The 27,580-nt window shown below is 34.9% G+C and overlaps 1 protein-coding gene and 1 long non-coding RNA gene across 2 annotated transcripts in view; one reads left to right on the top strand and one right to left on the bottom strand.

Moving 5' to 3' along the window:
- Positions 1–9,082: 9,082 nt before the first annotated feature.
- CETN3 (centrin 3) lies at positions 9,083–24,261 on the bottom strand. Its single transcript, XM_001504620.5, has 5 exons — positions 23,974–24,261; positions 22,051–22,186; positions 20,343–20,457; positions 16,154–16,345; positions 9,083–9,490 (listed from the first exon to the last, which is right to left on the bottom strand). The coding sequence occupies exons 1-5, from the start codon at positions 23,988–23,990 to the stop codon at positions 9,447–9,449; spliced, it is 504 nt and encodes a 167-aa protein (XP_001504670.1). The 5' UTR covers positions 23,991–24,261; the 3' UTR covers positions 9,083–9,446.
- LOC138917338 (uncharacterized) overlaps positions 23,790–27,580 on the top strand; it is a 22,282-nt gene continuing 18,491 nt past the window's right edge. The window contains exon 1 of the long non-coding RNA XR_011425193.1: positions 23,790–25,127. This is a non-coding gene — a long non-coding RNA (uncharacterized lncRNA). The remainder of the gene's footprint in view (positions 25,128–27,580) is intronic.

Here is a 27,580-nt window from a genome sequence, read left to right as displayed (position 1 = left end):
TCTTAAGGAGGCTTTCAACCGATCCTATTTTTAGCCTCACCTTCAATCTTATTTCCAGAGGTACCTGGAGAAGCCAATTCCTGAATTTTTGGCTATTCTGCAATGAGAAAGCTTCTCAGCTTTTCCCACTGTCAGCAAAGAATTTGGATTTCTAGGTCTGCTGAAACAGTACCATTCATTCATCTGCTTTCCAGCTTCCAAAAATTTGCTATTTCTTCCTCTTCCATTCTCTGTCCTTGTGGGTGTATGCCTTTTTAAAAATATCCCTTGACTGTCATTTTAGGGAGCAAAAGTATATGTGTCTACCTAATCTCTGACTTACATATTCTTTTTCTCTCTCTTCCCCTCTCTTTCTCACATACACATTTTTTTAGGTAGAAAATTCTCATGGTTCTAAAGAAAATATGTGTCTCTCAGCTACCCACTTGCCTCTTTTACTTCCAATCCCAAGCAGGTAATCACTTCTATTAGTCCTTTGTGTATCCTTCAAGACTTTCTTCATGTATGTCAAAGGAAATATAAATATATATTCTTATTCTTCCCTTTTTACACAAAAGGTAGCTTAAGATTATTCTGTACTTTGCAGTTTTTCATTTAATATTGCTTAAAGCTCTTTCCATATCAGTATAGAGCTTTCTCATTCTTTTTAACAGCTGTATAGTGTTCCATTTAATCAACCTCCTATCAAAGGACACTTGTTTATAATTTTTGCTATAACAAACCTATGAATAATCTTTAATATAAATTATTTTGCATATGTACAAGTATATCCAAAAGCTAAATACCAAGAAACATGTTGCTGAGCCAACTGGTATCTATTATACACGGTGTTGAGAGATAGTATCAATTGCCCTCCATGGCAGTTGTACCAAGTTTTTTTTTATTAAGATTATGATAGTTAACAACCTTGTGAAATTACAGTTGTACATTAGCCATGTTGTAGGTGCACCACTTCACCATTTGTGCCCTCCCCCCACACTCCCTTTCCCCTGGCAACCACCGATCAGTTCTCTTTGTCTATATGTTAACTACCACCTATGAGTGGAGTCATACAGAGTTCGTCTTTCTCTGTCTGGCTTATTTCACTCAACATAATACCCTCAAGGTCCATCCATGTTGTTGTGAATGGAACCACTTTGTCCTCTTTTATGGCTGAGTAGTATTCCATTGTATATATATACCATATCTTCTTTATCCAATCATCAGTTGTTGGGCACTTAGGTTGGTTCCATGTCTTGGCTATTGTGAATAATGCAGCAATGAACATAGGGGTGCATGGGACTTTTGGAATTGCTGATTTCAGGTTCTTAGGATAGATACCCAGTAGTGGGATGGCTGGGTCATAAGGTATTTCTATTTTTAACTTTTTGAGAAATCTCCATACTGTTTTCCATAGTGGCTGCACCAGTTTGCATTCCCACCAACAGTGTATGAGGGTTCCTTTTTCTCCACAGCCTCTCCAACATTTGTCACTCTTGGTTTTGGAAATTTTTGCCATTCTAACAGGTGTAAGGTGATATCTTAGTGTAGTTTGGATTTGCATTTCACTGATGATTAGTGATGATGAGCATCTTTTCATGTGTCTATTGGTCATACGTATATCTTCTTTGGAGAAATGTCTGTTCACGTCCCCTGCCCATTTTTTGATCGGCTTGTTTGATTTTTTGTTGTTGAGCTGTGTGAGTTGTATCAATTTTTAATCCAAACAGTGGAAGAATGTCTGGTTTGTTTATTTATTTTCCCCCACCTCCTAGCATTCGACAAAGTGTATTACAAAAATAATTGAATAGGTGAGAGTGGTATTCCAGTGTATTTTAATTCTGTATTTCTCTTAGTATGAGTAAAACTTTTCATATGTCTAAGACACTTTTCATTTCCTTTTGCTCGAATTGCATTCCACTCTTCATAACAGAAAGTTAAAACTTTTCTTTGGGGAGAAAAATGGTGCGTGTGTGGGTGTGTGTGAGTAAGCAGTAGTTCAAAAGCATCATTACAACATTGTTTAGCCAAATGTACCATTACCATATCTACAAAAAGTATATCTTGCTACATCTAAAATACCAAGTGTTGGTATTTATCAAGGACGATGGAAATCATCCAAATAGGTTATCTACATGAAGGCATTTCTCATACAGAAGAACATATCTGGTCAGAAGACACACTAACTCAAATTATGAGTTCCTAGTCTAGGTTGAGGAAATATGCTTGGAACAATGGTTAGTCTATACCTGGGATATTTTAAAATCAGCTGTTGTACTTCGGAGAGAATATTGATCCTAGAATCAGAAGGCAGAGTACATTACACTAGTCAAGTAATGTAATCACTCTTAGTCTCAATTTCCTGATCTGAAAAATGGGGATAGGACCATCTGCCCCACAGATTTGTAAACCCTGTTCACCACTGACAATTATTAATGCAAATTACTTCTAATCAATAAAATCAGAAGGTAATAATGCAAGTCAGGTAAAAATACCTAGAATATACAAATAGAATTACTTGAACCACAAAAAATATTAAGGAATACTAAGAGATATAAGAGTATAAACAAATAGGATAGCAGCTGATACTAAGAAAGCATGTATAATCTGAAAGCACAAAACAGAATGTCCTTACAACTAGAAGTGAAGCAAAAAGATTTACCAATTTTGTGATTACAGAACTTACCCATTTCGTGATTATAAATATTACAGTATGAATGAAAATGTTTCATAGAAACTGTAAGCCTGTAAATCCCAGATAAAAGCCAGCAGAGTAGGGAATAAAATATACTGAACTGGTAAAATTTAGAAACATGTTTTGTGAAAAAGACTTTTTTTCTGCTTTATGTAGGTCATCCTATAGATATTTTAAATACAAATTATTATCAAATAAAGACTGAATTTATATTTTCATCTTATAGTCATTCAAAAAAACGTTAAATCAAGGAAACCTCATATCTTATTTCTCTATTTTTATATTTTAATTTTTACATATAATATGAAGTTATAACCTGAGAAATACCATAATGTGGATTATAAAAGCAATTTTTCAAATGTGTGTATGCTTTAAAAAAATTAAAACTAATACGTAACTGTCAGGTGAAATGTATGTGCTTCCTCAGATTCAATGTTTTAGTTGCAGCAATAGGTCCCCCTGGTGGAGGTCGAAAATATATTTTTTCTTACTTTTTTCTCTCTTCAAATTGCTATTCAAATTGGAACAGTCAGATTAAGTACACTGTTCCTTGAAGAAATGCATAGGGAAAGGTTTAAGAGAAGAACTGGCTGATTGAACAAGGTTAGAAGGCCTGTGGATTGACTATCATCCGCTCTACATGTAAATTTGTTCCTAATGCATTCCCAATTACAAGAATCAAAAGCCCTCCCCCTAAAAAAGAACATCCTCAAAACATGAAGATTTAGTTAATAGAGATTAACAAAATTGAATACGCAATTTAAGGAAGCTTTAAAAAATTAGATTCATAGATTACAAGAATCTAGCTAATGATTCCTGTTATTGGTCTATAATCTATTAACGTATACAAGGCAAATAGCTCCTTAAGATAGGAAAGTACAATCATTGTTCACTGAAAACTCACAAGAATATTACCAAATTGAAGTACCAAGAGATACACTTTTCATTGTTAGATTATATGAAATGATACCCTAATGAGTGATATATAATGGAAGAAATGTGTGCCAACTTCTTCTCTGCATGAATGAAACCGGTCTTGAAATGAAATCAGAACCAGGTGTTCCCATTCAATTCCATCAGTGAATGCTCACCCACAATCACCTTAGAACAGTATGGAACTCAGTCAGATTTCATTCTGTCCCCTTTTGAAAACTAAGGTCAAACAGAGTCAGTCCCAGGGCAAAAACTGAAATTTAGATGATGTTGTCTTTCTTTAGCTGTTTCTCACACCCTTTAGGTCCTGGAGATCCCAGAACACCCGAGATCAGATTGTAAATCTGTAAATCACTTGAATGCACAAGCCAATAACTAACTATTCACTGGTCCTTTACCATCAGTGTCTCCCTGCCATTCATAATTTCCTTATGACTCCTACCAGCTTCTCCCATACCACCCCTAAATCTCTGGTTTCCTTGAGGCTTCATGAGCAACTACTGATATGCTTAGCCATCCATCAGGAATAGGCTGGCATCAGTAAGCTGCCAGAATTATGTTCTACAAAAGTACACATTTCTCTAGCTGTGAGGCTTATCAGGACCTTTTGGAAGACCTTGGGGATAGACAGTCTATGGTAATACCATACAGTGAAAATGATCGCTCTTTTCAGAAAACACAGTGGTGTGTTGGACAAATGTTACAAGCATATTAAAATTAGAAATGTCAGACTCTAGGGATTCTATCAAGTATCCCAATTTCTTTTATTATGGAATAAAGAAAACTCATTTAAAAGTATTTTTAATTAAGTACAAAATGGAAGTAGCCCTGCTGATCTTTGATTCTATAAAATGTCAGTAATCTTCCTAAATTATCATACAATGAAAAAATATTTTACATATTCTCAGAATAGCACAAGATATTCAGGTTTCCAGAGTTCTAAAGAAAAAGATAATTTGGATTTTTGTAGACAATTAGATATTATTAATTACACTTAATATTTAGAGTATACGTCACAGAAGTAACTAACAAATATATTACCTCAAATAAAGCAGAGATTTAGTTTCACTAGTTTTAGATTTAACTTGGCAATCTTTCAGAGTCTTAGATGAAGTTTTCAAAGAATGCTTTAACTACAGGACGACAGATGAACGAACTCAGAATGAGGAAATGTAGACAAATTACCTACTTCAACTGAATGGGTGAGCCTAGGCTGTTTAACTGAGATCTCCAAAACCTAGCTAAGGTGTCATCCAGATGACTGCCATATTTCATTCCAAGAATTCCTGCTTGCAACCCACCCCTGCACAATTCATCATTCTACTATTAAAGCGACCTTAACTGACGCCCTCTCTGACGAATGCATCTCCACTGAGACCTACAGGAGCCTTGATTTAGACTCTCAGGTCCGGGTCCATAAACCCTCCTCCTCTCCAGTTTGATGCCTCAAACACCCTCCCACACATCCTTTTACCAACCACTCCTAAACCCAAGGTTCCTTCCATTTCCTACTAAGGATTTAAGAGTTCTTTCTTCCTTCAAGCAATGCCAAAAATGAGATCTTCTCCACAAAGGTTACCTTAAAAAAAGTTTTTCTAAATTTTACTCTCAAAATAAAAACCTTCCATGAGTCTTAGTCACGACTCAATAATATGTGCTTTCTCAGTATTTGCTTAATATTGTATTTTTAATTTACTTCCTTCCCAAACATCTACTTTTTCAACGTGTTGCCTCCATGACTATAAAAATACAGACTAAGATTGTTAGCGTCCACAGGTCTGGCATCAAACACTAACTCACGTGCAATAACACATAATACAATGAATGCCATGCTAGATCAAGTATAAATATTTAATAAATACTTCTGCTGCTGAGCATCTGAATTCTAGATTCTCTCTCTATTAGTTTGGCAGTTTTAAAGGTCTGATCCTTCACACCTTGAGATAGCCTATAAACGTCATTGTAAGGAGACAGTACAATCTGGTGGTTCTGAGTGGGCTCTGGAGTCAGAAAGTTTAGGATCAAATTCCAATTCCTGTCATCTTGAGCAAGCTACTTAAGCCCTCTAAGCTTTTCTTGTGTGTAAAATAAAAGACAATCCAACATTATCTACTCCAGAAAGTTATTATTAAAATATATAATGTATGTAAATACCTGTGTGTGCCTGGAACACAGCAGCACTTAATGTTACTAAAGTTTAAAAAGACATTTCCTTTAAAAAACTTTGCTGCAGAATGCATGCAACATTCAAGCGGAAAAAACGTTCATTTCTATACTTTCATGTAAGTGCAAAGGAAACAGGTTGAAATAATCTTCTCTAAAATAACAATGGTTATTATTCCCAGAGATCAGGTAACCATACCTCCTGGTTTGCCTAGGATAGCTGATTTACACCTGTTATCTCAACATAAATAATAGTCTCCACCAAGCCCCTTCACTCTCAAATAACCTGGTTCAGATATAAAATATATGGTCGACTATGCTGGTTATTAAGCTATTTTTTTTTCCCACAACTCCAAACCACAATTCTATACTCAACTGTGTAATACTGGGGTTGGGACTGTGTAAACTACATTTCTCCTTTCCCAGCTGAATTTTTGTTAGGTTCAACTAATGGGAAGACTAGATGAGTGAAACAGGAAGGCAGGAGGTGGTAAGACTCTTGCTGTTTCCTGTTTATTGTTCCTGTGAGCATCCCCAGGGCAAAAGTTCCTTTCAGCAGCTCCAGCGGCTTGGTTCCAGCCTCCAGCTTTTTCTCGGCATTCCCCATCAATACCAGCACCAGAGGCCCACCCCATGGTCAAGTGGTTAAGTTCACGTGCTCCGCTGCAGCAGCCAGGGTTTCACTGGTTCAGATCCTGGGCGTGGACATGGCACCACTTGATAGGCCACATTGAGGCAGCGTCCCACATGCCACAACCAGAAGAACCTACAACTAAGATATACAACTATGTACCAGGGGGACTTGGGGGGATAAAGCAGAAAAAAATAAAAAAAGATTGGCCACAGTTGTTAGCTCAGGTGCCAATCTTTAGGAAAAAAAAAAGAAAAAAGGAAAAATACCAGCACCACCTACCAGTGCCCTCTCCTCAAACATCTCCGAGTCCCTGCTCTGCAGGACCTCTCCTCCAAGCTTCTAGTTTCTAGTAATCACAACCTCTACCTTCTGTTCCCTCAGCTCTAGAGGTGGTGGCTGCTTCCTGAAATTACCTATCTTAGTGTTCCCTTTCTGATTTTTTGGTTTTCCAGTACCATTTTAACCTGTTCCTGATATTACACTCTGTTAAAATATCCCACTGTGCTCTTCCTCCTTTCTGAAGCCTAACGGACACTGATACTATGCAGAGGAATGGAAATAGGATTGAGGGTGAAAAAGAAAAAAAAAGAATTCTTGCCTTTGCTTTATATAATGTCTTTATTTATTACTCACGTAATTTAAATTACATATTTTAAGTGATATTTGAAATCATTTTGCCTTCCTCACATTGCAATGTCTTCAAAACACTGTAAACAATCCTTTTCAAGAACACATCACTAGTAAATCCCTGAGAGAATTCACTTCCAGAGACTAGCATCAGATGGATGGCTTATGGAGCTGAGGCCATTAGTCACTCAACTGGATAGTCTACTCACCTTGCTGTTTGCTGATGTAAGGCCATTAACACCAGCACAGCAACTAAATTAGAAAGTCTTCCATTAGAAGTGCTGCATGAATTTCCGGCAATAAAGGATTAAATAAGTCTAGGACAGTACCTACAACACATTGAGTGCAGAACAAATAGGTTGCTTTCCTCCCCATCCCAACTACCTACCTCCAGACTCTAAATAAGAGCTGCTATTAGGCACATAGCTTCTTCAGAAAGTAGGCTTTGTTGGCTTATAACAAACGTGAAGGAAAAGGTCCTAGCTGACAAATCTCAAACTATCAAAGCTTACCAGGACACCAGAACAGCAATGCACTAGGCAAGTTTAGCAACTAACAGACATTTTCTTACATCATGAAATGCCACTGCATGATAAATATGACTTATCATGATAAATATGACTAATAACCACCTCCAACTCCCTCTTTTTTAAAGCAAATTCTCTGCTTTCTTCTACTGCCACCTCTACTTGCAAATTTTATCTACTCTACAGTTTCTGATTAACTCTGGAAAGAACTTGAGAATAATTCACATCCGTCTGTAGGAGAAAGCTACCACAAACATAAAGAGCTGAGATGAGCACTCTTCCCTCTCACAGTAAGAACAGAAGAAACAAAACCGCTGGTATCTCAAGGAGTAAGTATTCCTATTAAGAATAAAGAAGTTATCTCTATAAGTGACAAAAAGTAGCTTGAGTTATTTGTTCCAACAAAGTGACAGAAGACTAGTAAGCCTAGATTTATATGTGTTTTATTCTTCACTTTCTTTACTCTTCAATTTCTCAGAAATCAACTTATTTTGTGATCGAGCCATAGAAGGCAATTCATCAGTAAGGGTGATAAAAATTTTTAAATTTCAAAGTCTATTTGTTGCCATGAATATTGTTACAACTGTGAACACTGATTTCATACTCAAAATTAAATTTTAATATGATGAACAATTAACTTGCTACCTAGATAACTGTTTGAAACATTACCACTATTATATTATTCCCTACTGATTTTTTTGTTAAATCTCCAGTGGATAACTCTTTATGTAATACTCCATGAGGCTCACAACATTTAAAATGCCTCAAATTATTACTGTATTTTAAATTTAAACAAGAAATCTAAAAAAGATCACTGAAATAAGTCAACTTTCTTCCTGGAGAACCCCTACCACAGGAACCAGATTATTAGTGAAGGATCAGTATAGGTAACATTTCCCTATGATCTATCTCCCATAACCACTTGTTTCCCCCTAACACACACTTCTACAAGGCAGAAGAGCCCACCTGTAAAGTCTGTCTCTACTGTTTCCTGGTGAATCACACAACGTTCTTTATAGAGGTAAAACATAGCCTTAAGTGATTTCTACGGCTTACAGTTTTCCATTTTCATCACTGTGACGTTTAATTGAGTGATAATTATCTCAACAGATCAAAATTCCAAAATTTAAATCTTTCACTTTGTCAAGAAGTTAGATGATTCAAACTGTATTCAATTAGTTTAAGAAGGAAATACCCAGATTTAACTGTCATAACTTACGTTAAGATACCAAAAGTGTTATAGAACATAATGCACGAGGATAAATGGATTTATGTGCACAATACTTTTTCCCTGCAAACTAAAAGACGCGACTCTCAAAAAAGGAATTATGCCTATATTGAGTCATCAACTTGTATTGAAACATAAAATGTCAAATTTTTAATGGAAAAATGTGCTATTCTATTGCTATTTGTATTTCAATTTTTGTTTCTGAAACCAGTAGTGTAAGAGAAAAGATTTAAGAAAGATACTATTGAGGGTTAACAGATACTTGGAATCAAAATAAAACAGAAAATTTACCAAACTTTAAAATACTAAGAAAATAAACATTTTATTAATGAAAAGTCTGAAAAACATGTGCACCGAAACAAGTGACTACTAAAATGCTGAATAAAAAATCTTCAAAGAAATGTCTACCACGATTCAATTTTTCAAACTTTTTATATATAAAAGCTATATTATAAATACAAAGCTAAACTATTACAGTACTAACAATACTGTTTATACAAAGAAACTTAACAGTAGTAAAATATGAATACATAAGATGCTTATTTTTGGTCCTTTTGGAAAAAAGAACTAAGTTGAGTTTTTTTTTAACATGGCTCCAGGCACAAAAATAGAATTTAAGATGATAACTGCAACATTCTTAGTGCTTATCCTTGTAATTCTTTAAATGTCACCAGTCATAATAGCAATGAACTCCTCTTGATTTACTGTGGTAAGAAAGAAAATGTAAGTCAGAAAGAAATTGTAAAAATACAAGTTTTTTCAGAGAACAATACTTAGTATTTTACAATAAATATCTTTAAATTTTATATTATACAAAATTCTTAACAAACCAAGGCATGGCCTTTTGCTTTTAATATTTTGCTAGGAAGTTGAATATATTTATTAAATAGAACTTTATGAATACAAAAATATATAAAATGTAAATAATATAAATTAGTATTCTATAATATTAACTAGGAAAAATACATAAGTTACAAAAAAGTCCATCTTAATCATAACATTTATACACACTTGTCAAAATAGTTCTAAAAGCTTGCCAATTTTCATTTCTTAGATGGTTAAACCCTCTTTATAATTTTTATTCTACTAGTTCATTCAGCAAACCCTTCCTTCACAAATAAGCTTAAATATACCATGCAAGTTAGAATTCTAAAGGACAAAAATATATTAGAATTAGAAAAAAGGGCAAATTGCTGTTTTTTTAAACTTTTATTTATTTAAAAGCCTATTTTAAAGAAAAACTAATTGAAGCCAGGTTACCATACCTCAAAAGTATCCAGAGAAATAGTAACTTTAAAGGATATGGATTTAATCTTAATTACCAAGGTAATACAGCAACTATAAAATATAGATGTAATTGCAGAAAGTAATCACCGATAAAGACTAATTGTTAGTTTACCGAAATTATGAACAAAATTCAGTAAGAACTTCCAGTTTGTAAACATAATGTTTAAGGAAGCAATCTAGAATAGGTGATAACCTTATTAAGTATAATTTTTAAAAACCAATATACACACACACAAATTATTAATAGAAATGTTCAGAAAAGAACGTTTCCTCTTTGTAAAACAGGTGAATTCATGGGCCCCAAGACTTAACAAAAACCTTAACAAGGGAGAAGTTATGAATGATCATTTTGATGATAACAATAACACTACAATGAGAAAAAGCAGACCTAAATTCCTAAATTTAGCAGAGCAAAAGTCATAGTTCTGACACAAACAGTTCTGCATCTCAATTTCTTCAGAAAATACTGAACTATGACAGGATCTTTTACGTTGTTGCTATGTCTTCAATACCCTAGCTAGTAATATACAAAGACTCTCCATTGAATCAAACATTGTTAAGTGCCTACTGAATACCAAACCATACTAGGAGTTCCGTAATATATCAAAACAGACACAAGGTTCCTATTCTAGAATATCCTGAAGTTGAATAAAATATTAGGTAATATTATAAAATTATTGTTAATTTTCTTAGGAGTAACAATGGTATCATAGTTATGAAAGATAATATCTTTATTCTTAGTAGATGCATGCTAAAATACTAGGGGGGTCAAGTTCATGATATATTTTTCAAATGATTCAGAAAAATATACATGTACTATAGATAAAGCAAATATAATAAAATGTTAATTATTGAATCTAGGCAGAAGATATAATGGTGTTCACTGTACTAGTCTAACATTTTTTCCTCTATGTCTCAGAAGATTCATAACGAAAAGTTAGAAAAAAATTAACCAAGCAAAAAATGTTGAGGACATAAAATATGTACCTCAGGAATGAAAAAGGTCTACTGGTTCCAGAAAACCAGTTTCCATAATTATGTTAGTCACAATTTATACCTGAGAACAACTGCTGTATAACACAAAACATGATCTATTATTAAAATAAAAATCATGGGGCCGGCCCGGTGGTGCAGCAGTTAAGTGCGCACGTTCCGCTTTGGCAGCCTGGGGGCCACCGGTTCAGATCCCAGGTGGAGACATGGCACCGCTCATGAAGCCATGCTGTGACTTCCCACATACAAAGTAGAGGAAGATGGGCATGGACGTTAGCTCAGGGCCAGTCTTCCTCAGCAAAAAGAAGAGGATTGGCAGATGTTACCTCAGGGCTGATCTTCCTCAAAAAAATAAATAAATAAATAAATAAAAATCACATATCAGTATTAAGAAAAATCCACAACAATGGGAAAAATCATTACTGATGAGAAAAACTTAGGGAAAAATAAATCTTGACCTGGGCTCGAAAATAAAAATATAGGATTTGGTTTGACAGGAGGTAGAAAGAAAACTAAGGTAGGAGAACACCATCAGAAACATAAATAAAGAAAATAGTGCAAAAATAAGCTATAAGGAGTTAAGAAGATGAGCTGTCCAGAAGCTGATAAAGAACCATGAATCCATGCATCTAATATTAAACATCTACAAGACACTACAACAGACACAGTAGAACAGAATACAAAACCTAAACTACTCAAAATACTTTCAATGATCTTACAAATTGTAGTAGTGATCTTTAAACTTTGTAGTTAAATGAACATGTTTCAACATCTTATGAAAGCTATGATCCCTCTCTCTGCCCAGTTAAAAAAAATTAAAATACAAAAAAATTTTAAATAATTTCATCCTTATGCAATCCAAAAGAGTGGAGAGCTGAAGAGAAGAAAGTGGCTAAGGAAATCTAACTTCTTTATTACCAGTGAGTCTTTCAGACAATTAAGAGGATCTATGATGACCTTTGTACATTTGGCTTTATAACATTCTCTATCAACAATCTTATATCAAGTTTCTATATCTAATAAACCTAGCACAATGCTTACCTTAAAATAGGCATTTGATAAAATATTTATTGAATCAAACAAGTATGAAACTTCATTTTCTTCTACAGTACCTTTGTTAACAAAATTTTCATAAATCACTCGTTTCGTATGTTAAATCTTATTACGTCATTAAAATAAAGAATTTTAGAGAAATTAAGTAAATTAAGTACCTTAGAGACCATCTGGCTTCGAAAGGGAAAAAACAAATTTTAGCGTCTGAAGTGCCAGTTGAATATTTTACTAATATATTGCTTCCTATAATAGTATGCAATTTTTACAACTCCATAAACATAGAAATCTAATTAATATTTTACTGTATAGCACTAGAGGCAATACAGTGTTACGGTTAAAAGCAGCTTCTTTGTCGTTCCGGACATCTGAGTCTGAGTTCTGGTTCTGCCATGTATGAGTTCCAGACATCTGAGTCTGAGTTCTGGTTCTGCCATGTATGAGTTCCGGACATCTGAGTCTGAGTTCTGGTTCTGCCATGTATGAGTTCCGGACATCTGAGTCTGAGTTCTGGTTCTGCCATGTATGAGTTCCGTGACAACCTTAGCTTATTAACCTCTCAGAGCTTTAGCGTCCTCCTCTATACACGCATCTACCCTACGTGCGAATGAGTACAATATTTTATTTACTTCACAAAAGCTATTAGGAAAATTAAGTGACAATCTACAACATAACGTGAAAGAATCTAACATATAGTAACTACTAAATATATGTTAACACTCATCAAAATTATTTAAAAGATGGTCTACTTTGGCTTTTTTAATGCTGCTTCCATTTTTCCAAAAAGATTTACTGTGTCTTATTTTATATATCTTGAGAGGAATGGTGGAGAAAGGATTCTTTCTATATCATTACCACAGCTTTATTTATATTTTGTATTGTATCTCTTCCTTTAACTCCTCATTCACCATGTTTATTATTCTATATACAGAAAAGATAAAATATTCTCATTGTTCTTAAATACTGAAGTGTGAAAAATTCATAAAGATAGAAGATTTACTAAAGTTCACAAAAAAAGCAGCAAAGTATTATGATCTTTACCAGTTTATCATATACAAAGAAAGCAGGTTATATCTAAACAAACCTCTGCAGCTGAAAGAATCCAAATTAAGTGATTAGACTAACAAGTTAATATAAAATGTAACTTCCTACTTTTTCAAAAATGGGCAGATTTTCACATAGCTGCAGAGACCCATATAAGTTAAGGCAGAATCCCAAAGCCAGACTAAACAGATTAGAGTTGTGGTTCTCATTGTTTCTGAATGTGAAAATGCCTTTAGACAGTAATTTTCTGGACTTGCCACAATAGCAGGTATTCTTAGTTTGTCTTGTTTGAGAAATAGATAATGTCAAAAAGCTACTATGAATTCTGCAAAATAAGTATATTTATGAATCACAATAGCATTGACAGATATAAATGAGAAATAGTAGTATATGTATCATGTGCAATACTATTATTCATATATACTACAGACAATATTTGATGCATGCAGTACATGAATTCCCAAACCCTGTGCAGTACCTTAGAAGGTCCCTACCCCTAGAGACCCACATCCCAGATTATAAACTACTAGATTAGACTACTTTAATATGATAAGACCACACTTCTCCAACCAAAAAGGGACAAATCTTAACAATACGAGACTATGCATCAGCTATATTTTACTTGTAATCAACCACTTGGGAAAAAAAGAAAAAAATATTATTTGCCTGTTAGTTATCTAAATAAATGACAGTAGAATGCCCAAGCAACAGTTGTACAGTGACTTAAAGTGGAGTAATGCAAGCAGTGAAGACCAAAGAAATGTTTTAAGGATGCACTAAAATAAATCTTCAAGTAATGGAGCACAGGTGTGAACTCTGAGATTCAAAAGTAGCAGACAGAGCAGTCTAACAAGGGATGCAAGATACGGACACGTTTTTTAAGCAAAGTTTCATACCAAGTTTGAATTTAAGAGGCAGCTTTCTGATATTTTCTTCTAATGTGAAATGAAGCTAATAACTAAAATCTAATTTGCATGTGCCAACTACAGAAAAAAAATAGAACTCTGATCTTTAGACAAACAGAGTAGCTGTTATTAAAGATTTATGAAATAGACACACCAAGATTCTCTGTGCCACTGAAGATAGTACCTTTACAGAACAGAGTTCTTTTACAGCTAATTTAGAGTAATAATCAACAGCTAGGGAAGCCACAAAAATCTTAAAAATATTTTTTTAATTTAATTTAAAGAACACAGTAGATTCTAAGTCCAAATATTAGAATGACAGCTTAAGAAATCATTTCATTTTCCTCAAGTTTTAATCATCTCTGTTTTAAAATATGAATAAGTATATCAGTACACTTTCAAAGATCTAGTATTAAAAAACAGAAAAGTTTTATAATGCTCAAATAATATTCACATAAATATAAGGAGAAAGACAATACTGCACAACTCTAAAGGACAATCTACAAACCTGAACTAATAGCTAGTTGCTACTGTCTTACCTTTTTATTAAAGCATGCCAGTATTTCCGAGGCAATATATATATGAATATATTTATGTATATATGTATAGCTGGTACTGTATCTACTGTATATATCTATTGTAACACACACTCCTGCTCAGGGCTTTAAGTCAACATTAGAGCACTCAACATGTTCAAGAAAATGCAGGGAAATATAAAGATGAGCAAAGACCAAAAAAATAAAGGAAAATAAGCTTATATTTAATGCTAGGCACTTTCGATTATCTTCATTTAATACTCACAACTACCCTGGAAGGTATTATCATTCTCATTTTTATAAATGGGGAAACTGAGACTCGGAAAACATTGAAAACTTGCACAAAATTACATAGCAACTAAGTAAGTGGTAGAGATTCAATTCAAATCCAGGTCTGTATGATTCCAAAGCCTCAGGCCTTTCACACTGTATGATTCCATCCTGCTCTTAAGGGGCTTACAATACAGCTGGAGAGGTACGCATGTATATAACTAACAGAAGGCAGTACATAAAAGTGTCAAATAGTTTGCTGCCCTAAATGCTATGGGCCTTCAATGGAAGTCTCATAATTCATATAAACAGAGATCTTTGTGGGAGGCTCTTGAGAAAAAGATAGCATTTAAAACGTACCTGAGAGAATGACTAATATTTTAAGCAGACAGAAATTCACAATTAGAGCATTCTAGGATTAAGGAAGGGCATAATGAAAGGCACAGTGTAAAAAAGTGTTTTCAGGATAGAGTGTATTTTGTCAAACTGTGTATGCATGGGAGGCGAGGGTTAAAGGAGAAAAGTGGAAGACCACAATGAGAAAGAAAACTGGATACTTAAGGTAGGACAGCTCATAGAAGGCTCTGAATTTTGCAGAAGTTGAAGAATCATTCTAAGTTGCTGAATAGGGAAATGACATCATCAAACCTGTATTTTAGAAAAAGAATGCTATCAATAGACTCAATTAGGAAGAGAGTAGAGGCTTACAGGCATAGAGCACAATTAGGAGGCTATAAGAGACTATAAAGTCAATGAGGGCAGGGACCACATCTGCCTTTTTCATTGTGTAGGACCAGCCAGGACATAGGACACTGCATCCAGCTGGCATCCAAGGAAATAAGGAATGAGGCTATGATAACATTCCTGCAAAGAAATTAGGGCCTGAACTAGGACAGCAGCAGTAAACAAAGATATAAAACAGATTCAGAATGTCTGAACAGTAGGATCAACAGAAGTTAGTAACAGCTTAGAGGTGCACGCAGGTTGAGGAAGAAGGCATTAAAGGCTGAAATTTTAGCGATGTTTCATCCTCAAAGAAAAGTAAAGCACCTTCTTAAATTGTGGAACCTCATATTACAATATTTATAGTTGGTTTTAAAGATCTACTTCATTCTAAATTGAATATGTGAAATATTTATGCAGAATGTCCATTACAGATGACCAACAATTACAGTAAATGAAGACAGTTTGCAAAGGGTCTTGAAAATCATTTGGTTTTAGGAAAATTTACTGTATGTGTACACTAGGAACACTTGGAATATATGTTTTAATCAAAACTTACTTTCTCCATCACCATCTTTATCAAATTCTTCTATCATAGCCCGAAGTTCTTCATCACTCATGTTTTCACCCAATTCTCTGGCAACACGTCGCAAGTTTCTCAAGCTTATTTTACCTGAATCATCATCATCAAATAGTTTAAATGCCTTCAATATTTCTTCATGTGGATCTCTTTCCAATATCCAGTCTGTCACTACAGTTAAAAAAATAAAAGATAAAAAGTAAACCTTTATAATCACAAAAGCATTCACTTGTGAAATCAAGTATTAGATGAGAATTAAAACTGTGAATCTGTCAACATTTAGTTTGACAATAAAATACCAAATCAATGCCCAAAAACCCAAAGAGATAAACCTGAAATTAGAAAAACCAAGTCCATATTTTAAAATTTAACCTAAGGTTTAACAATTCACCCTATTATACAAGTAAGCAAAACTATATTACACAGAGGCAAAATAAAAAGGACTATATTTATACCATATTTATTTAAAGTCTACTATTACCAAGAATTGTACTAGGCTCCACTGACACGTCTAGGAGTTGGTAACCTAGTTATAGAGATAACATACCAACAAAACAATTAAAGCTAACTCAACAAAAGCTGTTTGCGGGCTAAACTTAACAGTAACACTGATTGTTCCTCAAATTTAAACCAACTTGAAAATAAGCAAAAAGACCCCGACAGGGGCTAGCCTGATGGCATAGCGGTTAAGTTTGCACATGCCACTTTGGTGGCCTGAGGTTTGCTGGTTCGGATCCCAGGTGTGGACCTACACACCGCTATCAAGTCACGCTGTGGCAGGTATCCCACATATACAGTAGAGGAAGATGGGCATGGATGTTAGCTCAGGGCTAATCTTCCTCAAAAAAAAAAAAAAAAAAAAGACCCTGACAAATTAACAAAATGCATTGCCATCACTAATATAGACACAATCTCAGACAGAAGATGAAAATTCCACTGATATCTTCATGATCAGAAGAAACTCTTGGTTTTCCAAAATATGAAAAGTAGTTATTACAAGGACTGAATCTGATTGTAGTAAGAAAGTAAAAAAGAAGTCTGGAAAGGAGATCTCTCTAAAGTCACGTACATTTTGTTCAGCAAGCTAACTCTCAGACAATTAACCAAAATTAAACGTAATTGCACACTTCAATAGTGATGATATATTGTAATATACTAAATGCAATACCATATAACAATATAGTAAACTTAAATATTTTCAATATTACCACAATTTTTAATCAATAGCCACAATAACAAAAATTGAAATAAAAATCTGTGGTATAAAATTTTTTAAGTTACTAGACAAAATTCTGAAAATATCTAAGTAAACATCTCTAAAATAATTCTACATGCTAGTCTTCCACTACAACAAAAAGTATTTATCACTTTCACTGTCATTAAGAATAACTCAGTCCTGGTGAGGTTTACAGAATCATTAAGAACTTGCAAATGCTTGTAGATGGAAAGTAGTAGAATGCTAAATGCATCAAAAGAAAAAATACAATTCAAGTCCCCCATAAATTATTTTTGTTTTGCTGCTGCTTCATCCTATTTGGTTGAACAAGCTTTAGAATAATCACCTATTTGCGTTAATGTTAAATCATCTACATATATATTCAATAGTTTCCTTTTATCCATTAATTTTATCCAAAAAGTCTTCCAAGTAACTAATTGAAGTATATTACTATAAGTATGCAAATCATCAAAGCTCATAAATATTCAGTCAAAAAGGAGTTGGCATATATACAGCCCTAACACCAAAATAAAATACCACACTTAACTCTATGGCTCTTACTCAACTTATTTTGAATTTAGTCCCAACAAAAAAGCAGGACAAGGAAAAAAAAGTGTTAAGAAATTTTCTTCACCAATTAAATAATTTACATGACAGGTGAACCAAAAAAGCAGCTTGCTGAAAGTATTAATGTACTTAAAGAAGCAACAGGGTGATCTGGGGAACAGATGGGGCTCCAAGATGTATAAATTCTTATCCCACTGGTGCTTTAATTGTGTTAGTTACTTCAGACTTATGTGTCTATATAATCTTTTATCAATCCTTTGCCTTAGAATGCAACTTTTCTTGGAAACTATAAATACCCATCATTCTGGACAGCTAAAACATTATAACAAAAAAAAAATTATGACTTTATGGTGACTCTCCTCTCTGCTTTCATGCTCTACTCCTGTTCTACAAAGTAGAATTTAATTATAAGAAATACCTCTTTTTTTCAATGAAAATAAGTCAACTGACTGACAGGCAGTGGAGGTGGGTTCAATCTATTTCACAAATTTCTGTCCCTGTAACTCTATTTCAAATAATTTAATTATACTATTAGAAATGTACTTCCTCAAAACAGTTAGACTTTACACCTTATAAAAATCACTTAAGGGGCCAGCCTGGTGGCACAGCGGTTACGTGCGCATGCTCCGCTTCTCGGCAGCCCAGGGTTCGCCGGTTAGGATCCCAGGTACAGACATGGCACTGCATGGCACACCATGCTGTGGTAGGCATCCCACATATAAAGCAGAGGAAGATGGGCATGGATGTTAGTTCAGGGCCAGCCTTCCTCAGAAAAAAGCGGAGGATTGGCAGTAGTTAGCTCAGGGCTAATCTTCCTCAAAAAAAAAAAATCACTTGAGAATACAGCAAATTAAAAAATACCACATTAAAATTTTATCAAAAATTATTCAAGGTAACTAGAAATATAGCTTTAACTATATTTCTCATTGCCTTTTGGAAGTTTCTAAACATAAAGTTACTTTAAACTTAACATTTTGGAATCCAAATTTCTCCCACTATCACCAAGATAACTGTTGATGCCCCGCCTCAAAAAAGATAACAGCACCATTAACAGATAGTTTCCCAAATTGTAAAAGTCTGAACATTTTCAATCTCATAAACCTAATCAGTGATTAGATCCTACAGTACCGAGGATACTACCTTTTTTACTCTTAAATGGACCCTTTTCTTTTCATTCTCACCACCCTCAGCATAAGAAGTTTATTATTTTCCACCTGCAGTCTCTCTCCCTCCAGCTCATCGTTAATACTCTCAAGAAAGTTACCTTTCTGAATCATATCATCACCTCTTCCTTAAAAATTGACAATGATCCTCTGGTAACTAAAGTCTAAACTCTACATGTTATGCAAGACCTTACCTATCTGGCCCAATCCTACCTTTCCAGTCATTTCCCTATCCTCTAGAGCAGGGACTACGTGAAGTTTCCCAGACATGCTATACTTCTGGTACCACTTCTTTTGCGTAATCCAAAAATAACTATATATTATTCTTATATCATGATCCATATAAAGCAGTATCATTGACTTAGAAAATTAATTTAATAAAAACAAATCTGAATATATGTACATTCTATGTATAATACTCTAGGCAATATTATAACTTGTTATAATAGCAAAGTCCTTGCCTTCCAGAAACCTCTATTCTAAAAAAGTCTGATAGATATATACACACACTACAAATAATTCACTAAAATCAACCATACAAAAGTTCAACCATATTAAGCCCATGACACATCATCTTCAGTTGGTTGTTCTAAAATGTTTTCTCCTGCTTCCAGTCTGCCAATGCCTCCCTGACCACAATCCTCTCCCCACCAGCAACTTTAAACAGATGACTTTATTCACTGAGCCAAGGTCATCCAGGGTATGTAGGCCCTCGTAAGATCTATCAACCTGAAGGCATGCACTTGAACCACAGCCAAAGACACCAACTGCTGAAGGTTTCCTCTTCTCCCACTTTGCCAACAAAAACCATCTATCAGAATGTTTTGGGAAATATTTTCCAAACGAAAGCATACCAATTTTTCTGTTTTACTGTGAGAAAATTTTTGATCACCCTTTTAATTTTATCACATAATATAAACACATTACTTAGAAAGACATCTTTCCATAAAAAGCTATACAATAGTTTCTTGGTTAGAATCTTCAGGACAAAATAAAAGACAAAATGATAAATCCCACAGGAAAGCTGTAAATCTTGTTTTTTCTTTGAAAATCAGCAAAAAGGTTTTCTTTGAAAATCTCCCCAAAAAAACCAAGTAAGATCCACATTATACAGCAATGTTCAATAACAAAATTCCGTGACCCAAAGAATTTAAAAAAATACTGATATTAACTAGACAATTTCCTAACAACTGCTAATTACAAAGACTATTAAAATACACACCAACTTCATTAAAATCTTCAAAGGTGATTTTCCCTGTGGCTTCTCTGTCATAATCTTTAAGAATCTTCAGTACATCAGCTTTTTTTACATCAAATCCCAAGGCTCTCATTGCCACCTTTTGGATTAAAAGGGAAAAGCAAATTACAAAGCACTCTTTCAAAAGAAGTGATTTCCAATTTTTAAATAAATGTTTACAACTTAAGAGATGACAACACATTAACAAAACATAATTCTTTTGCATGTTTTATGTCTCTAAAATAACAAACTGATAGTTTTTCTTCACTATAGAAATTAAATGGCAATTTCTTTCCTTTATATACCCCTTTTTTAAATATAACAAACCAATCAATGAGTGTTCATAGAATATACTATACAATGCACTGACTTAGTGCACAGATAATTTTAACAAGTTATTTGTTCTCAAAGGATTATCAACCAAAATGGAAAAAAGGCATAGCGTAAATATTAAAAAGTTATACAAGAGAAGAGATAAAAAAATTAAAGTAAAAATTATCATCAGACCCTACATAATTGGTTATCAAGTAGGTAGTGTAGGGGACAGCATTTAGAGAAAGAAGAGATCTTGTTACCAGTAACAAGAAAGGAGACACATGTTACTACTTAAAGAAGTCTTACTTGGAGAGAGTCAAGATGAGCTTCAATGTACGGATGAAGTAGAGTAGAAGGGCATTTAGAAAAGGATGATTAGTATTGAAACAGACACCAAAACAAGGATCAGGCTTGAGGACAGTGAACAGAGCAGCTTACCTTACCTGAATGGGAAGAGCTCAGGTGGAAGCAAGCGGTTAGCAAATGAGAAAAGTAGGTAGTAGTAAAAACACGGACAGCATACAGTAAAAATCAAAGGAATCTGAATTTCATGCAGTGTACAATGAGAAGCCACTAAAAGTTTATGAGCAATGAACAATACAGTAAAAGAATTTTAGAAAGATGAATCTAATAGAAGTGTACAGGGTGAACTAGAAATGGAGAAACCATTTAGGAAGCTCCAGGTATGAATTAAGATCCCAAACCAAAATAATAATGATGGCAACAAATGGAAGAGACATCAAGGAAGAATTGATCAAAGCTAGGTAACTAAAAAAAAAAAAAGAAACAGAGTGAAAAAGCTACTAAAATGCTACCTTTTTCATTGTGCTAAGTGTGAGATCCCCAAACTACCCCAAGCACCAATTTTCCCTTGCATTTTTATAAATAATTCTAGATCTTAAAGTTGACATTTTTCCCTATTAGCATTGTGTCAACATCAGACATCACTTATGTTGTTTGCACCAGAGAAAATGGGTTGAGACTGTTACTAACATGTTCAAATTAAAAGACAACACTCCCCCAACCTGGAAAAAGAATGAGTCACCAGAAAAAAAAAAAAAACAGTGGGAAGAATACAGTAAGAACTGTTTAAATCCTATAGTTTGAAATCTTTTAATTATGTGAATGAAAACTAAGTCCCTCCATAGGAATGTATTTTTACATTTAAAATACTACTTACTTCACCATGCAAAAAGGAGTTTCTAAGAAGACAGAGGAGAACTATTCAATTTTATTATAGCACTTAACTGTGAATATTTAAAATGGGTCCATATTTCCAAAAACCGTTTAGTTAAAATACTTATTTAGAAATGTATTTTTAACCATCAAAAATGCAAATCATTTTAACAGAAAAAAAAAATTTTAACTATACTAATACCTTTAATTCATGATAATCTATTGCTTCATCTTTGTCTGTGTCAAATAGTTCAAAAGCATCTTTAATTTCCTGTTTCTGTTCTTCAGAGAGTTCTCTTCTTTTTTTCCTCTTTGTTTTGTCTACTACAAGCTCATTTCTATGAAATGAAAAGAAATTATTTGGTCCACTTTAATCATATTTTCCTATGCTTCCAAATGATTAAAATAAGATTCCAAAAATGCAACAAAAAAATTAGTCAATGAATAATCTTCTAAAGTTCTAAAAAGGAAGTATTTTGGAGAAAGATAAATTTTCCTTATATGAGTCAAAGCCCTGCTCATTCCAGCCTAAACTGCTATAAATCTGCACTGCCCAAAACTGAAAAGTGTTATAGATTATTAAAGGAAATAAAGACCTAACTTTCCTTCCTCCTAGCTTTGTATTTATTCCCACTGTAGAAGAAACAAGAACTGAGAATAAGAAACATTATTTTTACGTCAGATACCTTAACAAAAAGCACCCATACTTATTATTTACATCATTCTACAATATAAAGTGTTAAAAAAAAGTAAAATAAATAATTGACCATCACTATATAGTTGGTTTACTTTTGATAGTGCTTAAGTTATCAAAATTGCTACAAAAAAACATATACTTTAAAAATTAACTTCCAAAGTATTCTGGCTTTGAAAGTTAAAAAATGCTTTTAGATCACATGTTTCTAATTGTTTGGGACTTTATAATTTCTTCCGTTGATACTAATAAACCTGCCAAAATACTGACTCCAAAAATATCACGAATATTAAACACCAAAAAAAAGTACATAACATTTGTGCTAATTCTATATAATAATGTGACGAGTCAATGGTCTTGTAAATCTCACTTAACGTGGAAATGCAGATTTCTCATAAATTCTGGAAAAACTTAAAGGAAAAAAAGGAAATTTATTTTAAAAGCCAGAAATCTCTTCCTTAAGAGATGCCGACCTAAGTGTTCCAAATTTTCAAATGGGGCTGCAACATCTGTAACAAGAACAAATTCTGAAAGAAGAATTCTGTAAAACATTCAAATGTAAAACTCAGTTACTTTTATTAGAACAGGTTATCTATTTGCATTTGAAGTTTTGGTCTCTGAAATCTACAAAAAAACCAAAGGCAAGAGACGGCTAGAAATGGGCCAGAAGGGTTATGGTAAAGCTGAGGAAGATCTTTCTTCACATAAGCTTGGACATTCCCGCGGTCAGTCATTCTCTTCCCACAATTCCGGAAGGCCCAGTCCACAACCGACCGACAAATGACCCCATCCAAGGGTACCACGATTATCCCTTAGCAGAACATGGCACCTTTTTAGAGTGGCATAACTACACAGATATTTTCAAGGTAAAATGTCTAGATGGGGCTGGGAGAGGAGCAGAGGCTGGAAGAGAACGAAAGGTAAAGAAACTCAGAAATTTAGGAAATCTAAGGGATTACCAATTAAAGTCACTAAATTATACCGTAAAGCAGGGGGAAGGGACCCCGGACGAAGAGCAAGGAGGGCTTTTATGTTATTTCCAAAATGTACAGGTAAGCACGTGAGCGGCACCGCAGCTGAGGTGGGGGCTACGGACCAGGAGCGAGGAACTGAAGGAAAGGATGCTCCATGGCCTGATTTCTCGCAGAAACACAGCAAGAAGAAACCTCGCGATATTTCGCTTCCTCCTTGCAACTAAAACAGCTCTTTTCGGCGGTCCAAAGCACAACGCGCTGATAGATATGACTACCTCAGCAGAAACGCACGGACCCCACACCTGCGGGACACCAGGGCCTCCAGGGTGAGGGGTCCGGGCCCGGGAAGGTTGGCCGAGGCTCCTTTCCCTGGTCCCAAACTGCCTCCCTTCCACACACACCCGCCCTGGGACCCGCTGCGGGGTGTGGAGAGCATTGCCGCCTCCTCATTACCGACCTCAGAGTTAAACTCATTTTCTCTTCGGACAGAGACGTTTCTCTCAAGAACGACTTTAACCCCCTACCCAAGGCAGCACGACTTCCACACCCGTTCAACACACACCAACGACCTCGGCGGCCTCAAGGACCTCCCACAAGGTAGTCACTTCTGAGCTGGATTGGTTGAAATCGCTAATGTCCTGCCCATTGAGGCGGAAGCGTCACTATTTTCCTGCTTTCATTGGGCGCTTTTCACGTCAATCAAAGACACCGCTCGGCCGGCGTCTCCGGTTGCCGCTCCCGCCCCTTTGATTGGCCTGTTGCCTTTTCCCCGAATCCTTTGCGGAGCCTGGCTCTGTGGGTCAGAGTCTCTGCGTGGGAGTTCGGTCGGTGGGTGGCTGGCCCTCGCCTCACGCGAGGAGGCCTGCTGCCTGTGGACGACGGTCCGGAGACAAGATGGGCCGCTCCCAGGAAGGGAAGGGAGCGAAAAGAAGAGACACGCCGGGGCCATCTCTCGCTAGTAGCAGGGAGTAGCAAATTTCGAGGTCTACGAAATTCGGCTGTACTGCAGTCTAAAACCTTGGATGGCCTAAGGACACGGGGAGTTTGTTTAAAACGCAGACTGAAATGCCTCTTTCTCCCATTCTGATTCTAGTAGGCCTGAATCTGCATTTTTCCCCCTTACAAACTGTTCCAGTGATGCTGAGGCAGGTGCTGTGGGTTACGTTTGGATAATCACAGAGGTGGATTATTAGGCTATTTACGGTGAAGCTGCGCCTAAGTCGCCCTTCGCTCGCTCTTCCTCCTTTGAACGGATTTGTTCGCTTATGTCTTTTATTTTCCAGTGCTATAAACTGCACGAATATAACACGATGTTATATTCACTACCAAAGCAAGTCTCTTGAAGCTCAGTCGGGTGTTTACTATGTTTACTTGTTCATGTCTTCTATTAGAATGAATTTCTTGAAGGCCAGGACTGTTTCATTTAACGCTGTTCCTCGTGCCTAATACGGTGTCTGATGCATAGGAGCTCAGTAGATGTTTGTCGCATTGAATGGAATGTTGCTGTGAAAACTCGCAAAGTACTGAGCTAAACTGCAAATCTCATAAAGGAAGAAAATAGCCTGAAGGTCGGGGTCGAGCAGGGGAAGGAGAAGATACATGAACACTATGGTATGTGTATAAAGAGAGAGATATACAGGTTTAGAGAAGGGAGAGAACATAGCAGGGTAGAAGGAAGGCTTCTTGAAGGAGATGACATGTGTGTTAGGCCTAAAGGATAAGCTAAATTTCAACTAGTGAAGGCAGGATGATGGAATAAAGCTAAAAATGAATAGCTAAAAGGTAGCCCCCCCACCAAGAAAAAACAAAAGTGGAAAAGGTAGTCTCATAATCTAATAAACTGGTTCTAGATAATACCAATAAAAGTGACAGCTTTTTGGAAGTGTAACAAGAAAGGGAATATTGCCACTAAGAAGGTTGGTAGTATAAAAATTATTAAAATACTTTATTTAACTTCATGATGCCAATACATATTAATATCAAAATGAAATAGTCACTTCAAGGAAAACAAAGATAAGGACTTACAAAAGATAGAAAAGTGAATTAAGTCAATAACTATAGATAGGACTGAAAAAAATGGTGCCAAAGTTCTGTACCACAAAATAAAAAGGCATCCAGCCCACTCAGATTCATGGGTGAGTTTTAAAAATTCTTGAAGAGCGAACTCTTGTGCTTTAAACTCAAAGCATGTTGGGGAGAGCTTTTTAGCTTAATCTTTGAAGCTAGCACAAAATCATTTAGAAAGCATTTAAAGTCACTGAATGTATGCTCCGTGATGAGAGTGTGTGCATTGTATGTGCGTTGCTCACCATTGTGTGTGCCTGGCTCATATTTTATGTTGATTAGTGAACATAGGTACAATAATCCTAGATGTTGACAAAATCAATTTCGTATTATCTTAAGGGAATATTTCACTATAACCAAATAGAATTTATTTTTAAAGTGCAAAGATAGTTCAAAGTATAAATCTGTATTAATTAATTATGATTCCAGGTTTAAGAGATCATCTCAATGTCCAAAAAGGCACTGAAAATATTCAATACCCATTCCTAATAAAATATATATTAATAAACCAGATATAAAAGGTAATCTTTTTAACTTGAGCAACATACTTAAAATGCCAGTGTTTCTCAAACCTAGTCCCTGAAATGCTAGAATTTTGTGCTTTGTTTACAGTCATTTCACGAAGAATGGATGGGCAAGTATTTGCGGGCAAATAATTTGGGAAAATAGATTTTTAAATATTAAACTAAAATGTTTTCAACAGGATATCTTGTTAAGGGAATGATAGGGAAGTTACATGCATCACTTCTGCTCATATTTTATTAGTGAGAATTAGTGACATGTCCACTCCTTGCTGCAAGTCAGGCTGGGAAAAGAAATCTCTAACCGGAAAATCCTGCACTCTGCTAAAACTTGGGGTCAGATCCTCTATTACTAAAGATAAGATGGGATTAGCAGTTCTGCTGCAGACACCATTAAAGCAGTTATCAACACTATCTTTAAATTTCTAATCAATGATGTAATAAAACAAGAAAAAAAGTGATATATAAAATTAACATTATGTCTGTGTGGATGATATGATTACCTGGAGAAATCCAAGAGTATCAAAGTATTGGAATCGATAAAAGAATTCAGTAAAGTAGCTGATTATCAGAGAAATTTGCAAAATCAGTAAGCATTTACAAAATAAAATTATAATAGCAATACGAAATTCCTTCGAATAAATTTAACAGGAAACCTATAGGTAGAAAATCGCAGAGTATTACTAAAGGACACGAAATTTGAATAAATTGACAAAGAAGCTATACTCCTAGATAGGAAGATTCAGTATTGTAAAAATGTTGATTATATCCTAGATTAATCTGTAAATTTAATATAATCAGAATAAAAATTCTCACATTTTTTTCTTGAATTTAACAAAGTTATTCTAAAGATCATCTCAAGAATAATTGCATAAAAATAACTTAGAAAATTGTGAAAAAGAATAATAACACAAAAATCACACTACAGGATATCAAAATGTATTTGTTACTATGGTAATCAAAATACTAAGTCCAGAGCCAGAACCAAAAGAAGATAAAACTTCTCATTTAAGAAGGTAGTGGGATTAGTAGTTGGTTTAGACTTCCTCCTGAAACCTTAATGAAACAATAGTTGAGAAATTAATTTCTAATACTGGATGTGACCTAGACGGCTACCATCAGCAGACAAGATGTTAGAAAAAATATCTGAAAGATCGAAAGAGATAGGTTCACATATCTTTCATCAAAAGAGCTTGTTGACAAATGAGACAGATCATCAAAATGGAGTTTCAAAATTTGCAGGAAGTGAGTAAAGCTTCAGAAAGCGTTTATCTACCTGGCAGAGTCCCAAGAGAGACCTTAGGTACAAAAGGAGTGGAAATGAGAAAAGGGCTAAATACAAAAGCTCAATTTAAAAGCTCTTCAGGAGACCACTGCACTTCAGTTTCTCCAGATTCCCCTCCCCAGTATCCTCTCTCTTCATGTTTATCTCGAACCCCACTCTTAAAAATGAATGAAGGGGCTGGTCCCATTGCTTAG

This window comes from Equus caballus, chromosome 14 (assembly GCF_041296265.1).
Source record: "Equus caballus isolate H_3958 breed thoroughbred chromosome 14, TB-T2T, whole genome shotgun sequence".
Lineage (NCBI taxonomy): Eukaryota > Metazoa > Chordata > Mammalia > Perissodactyla > Equidae > Equus > Equus caballus.
The sequence above is the reverse complement of the archived record's forward strand: the minus strand, read 5'-3'. Positions and strand labels throughout refer to the sequence as shown.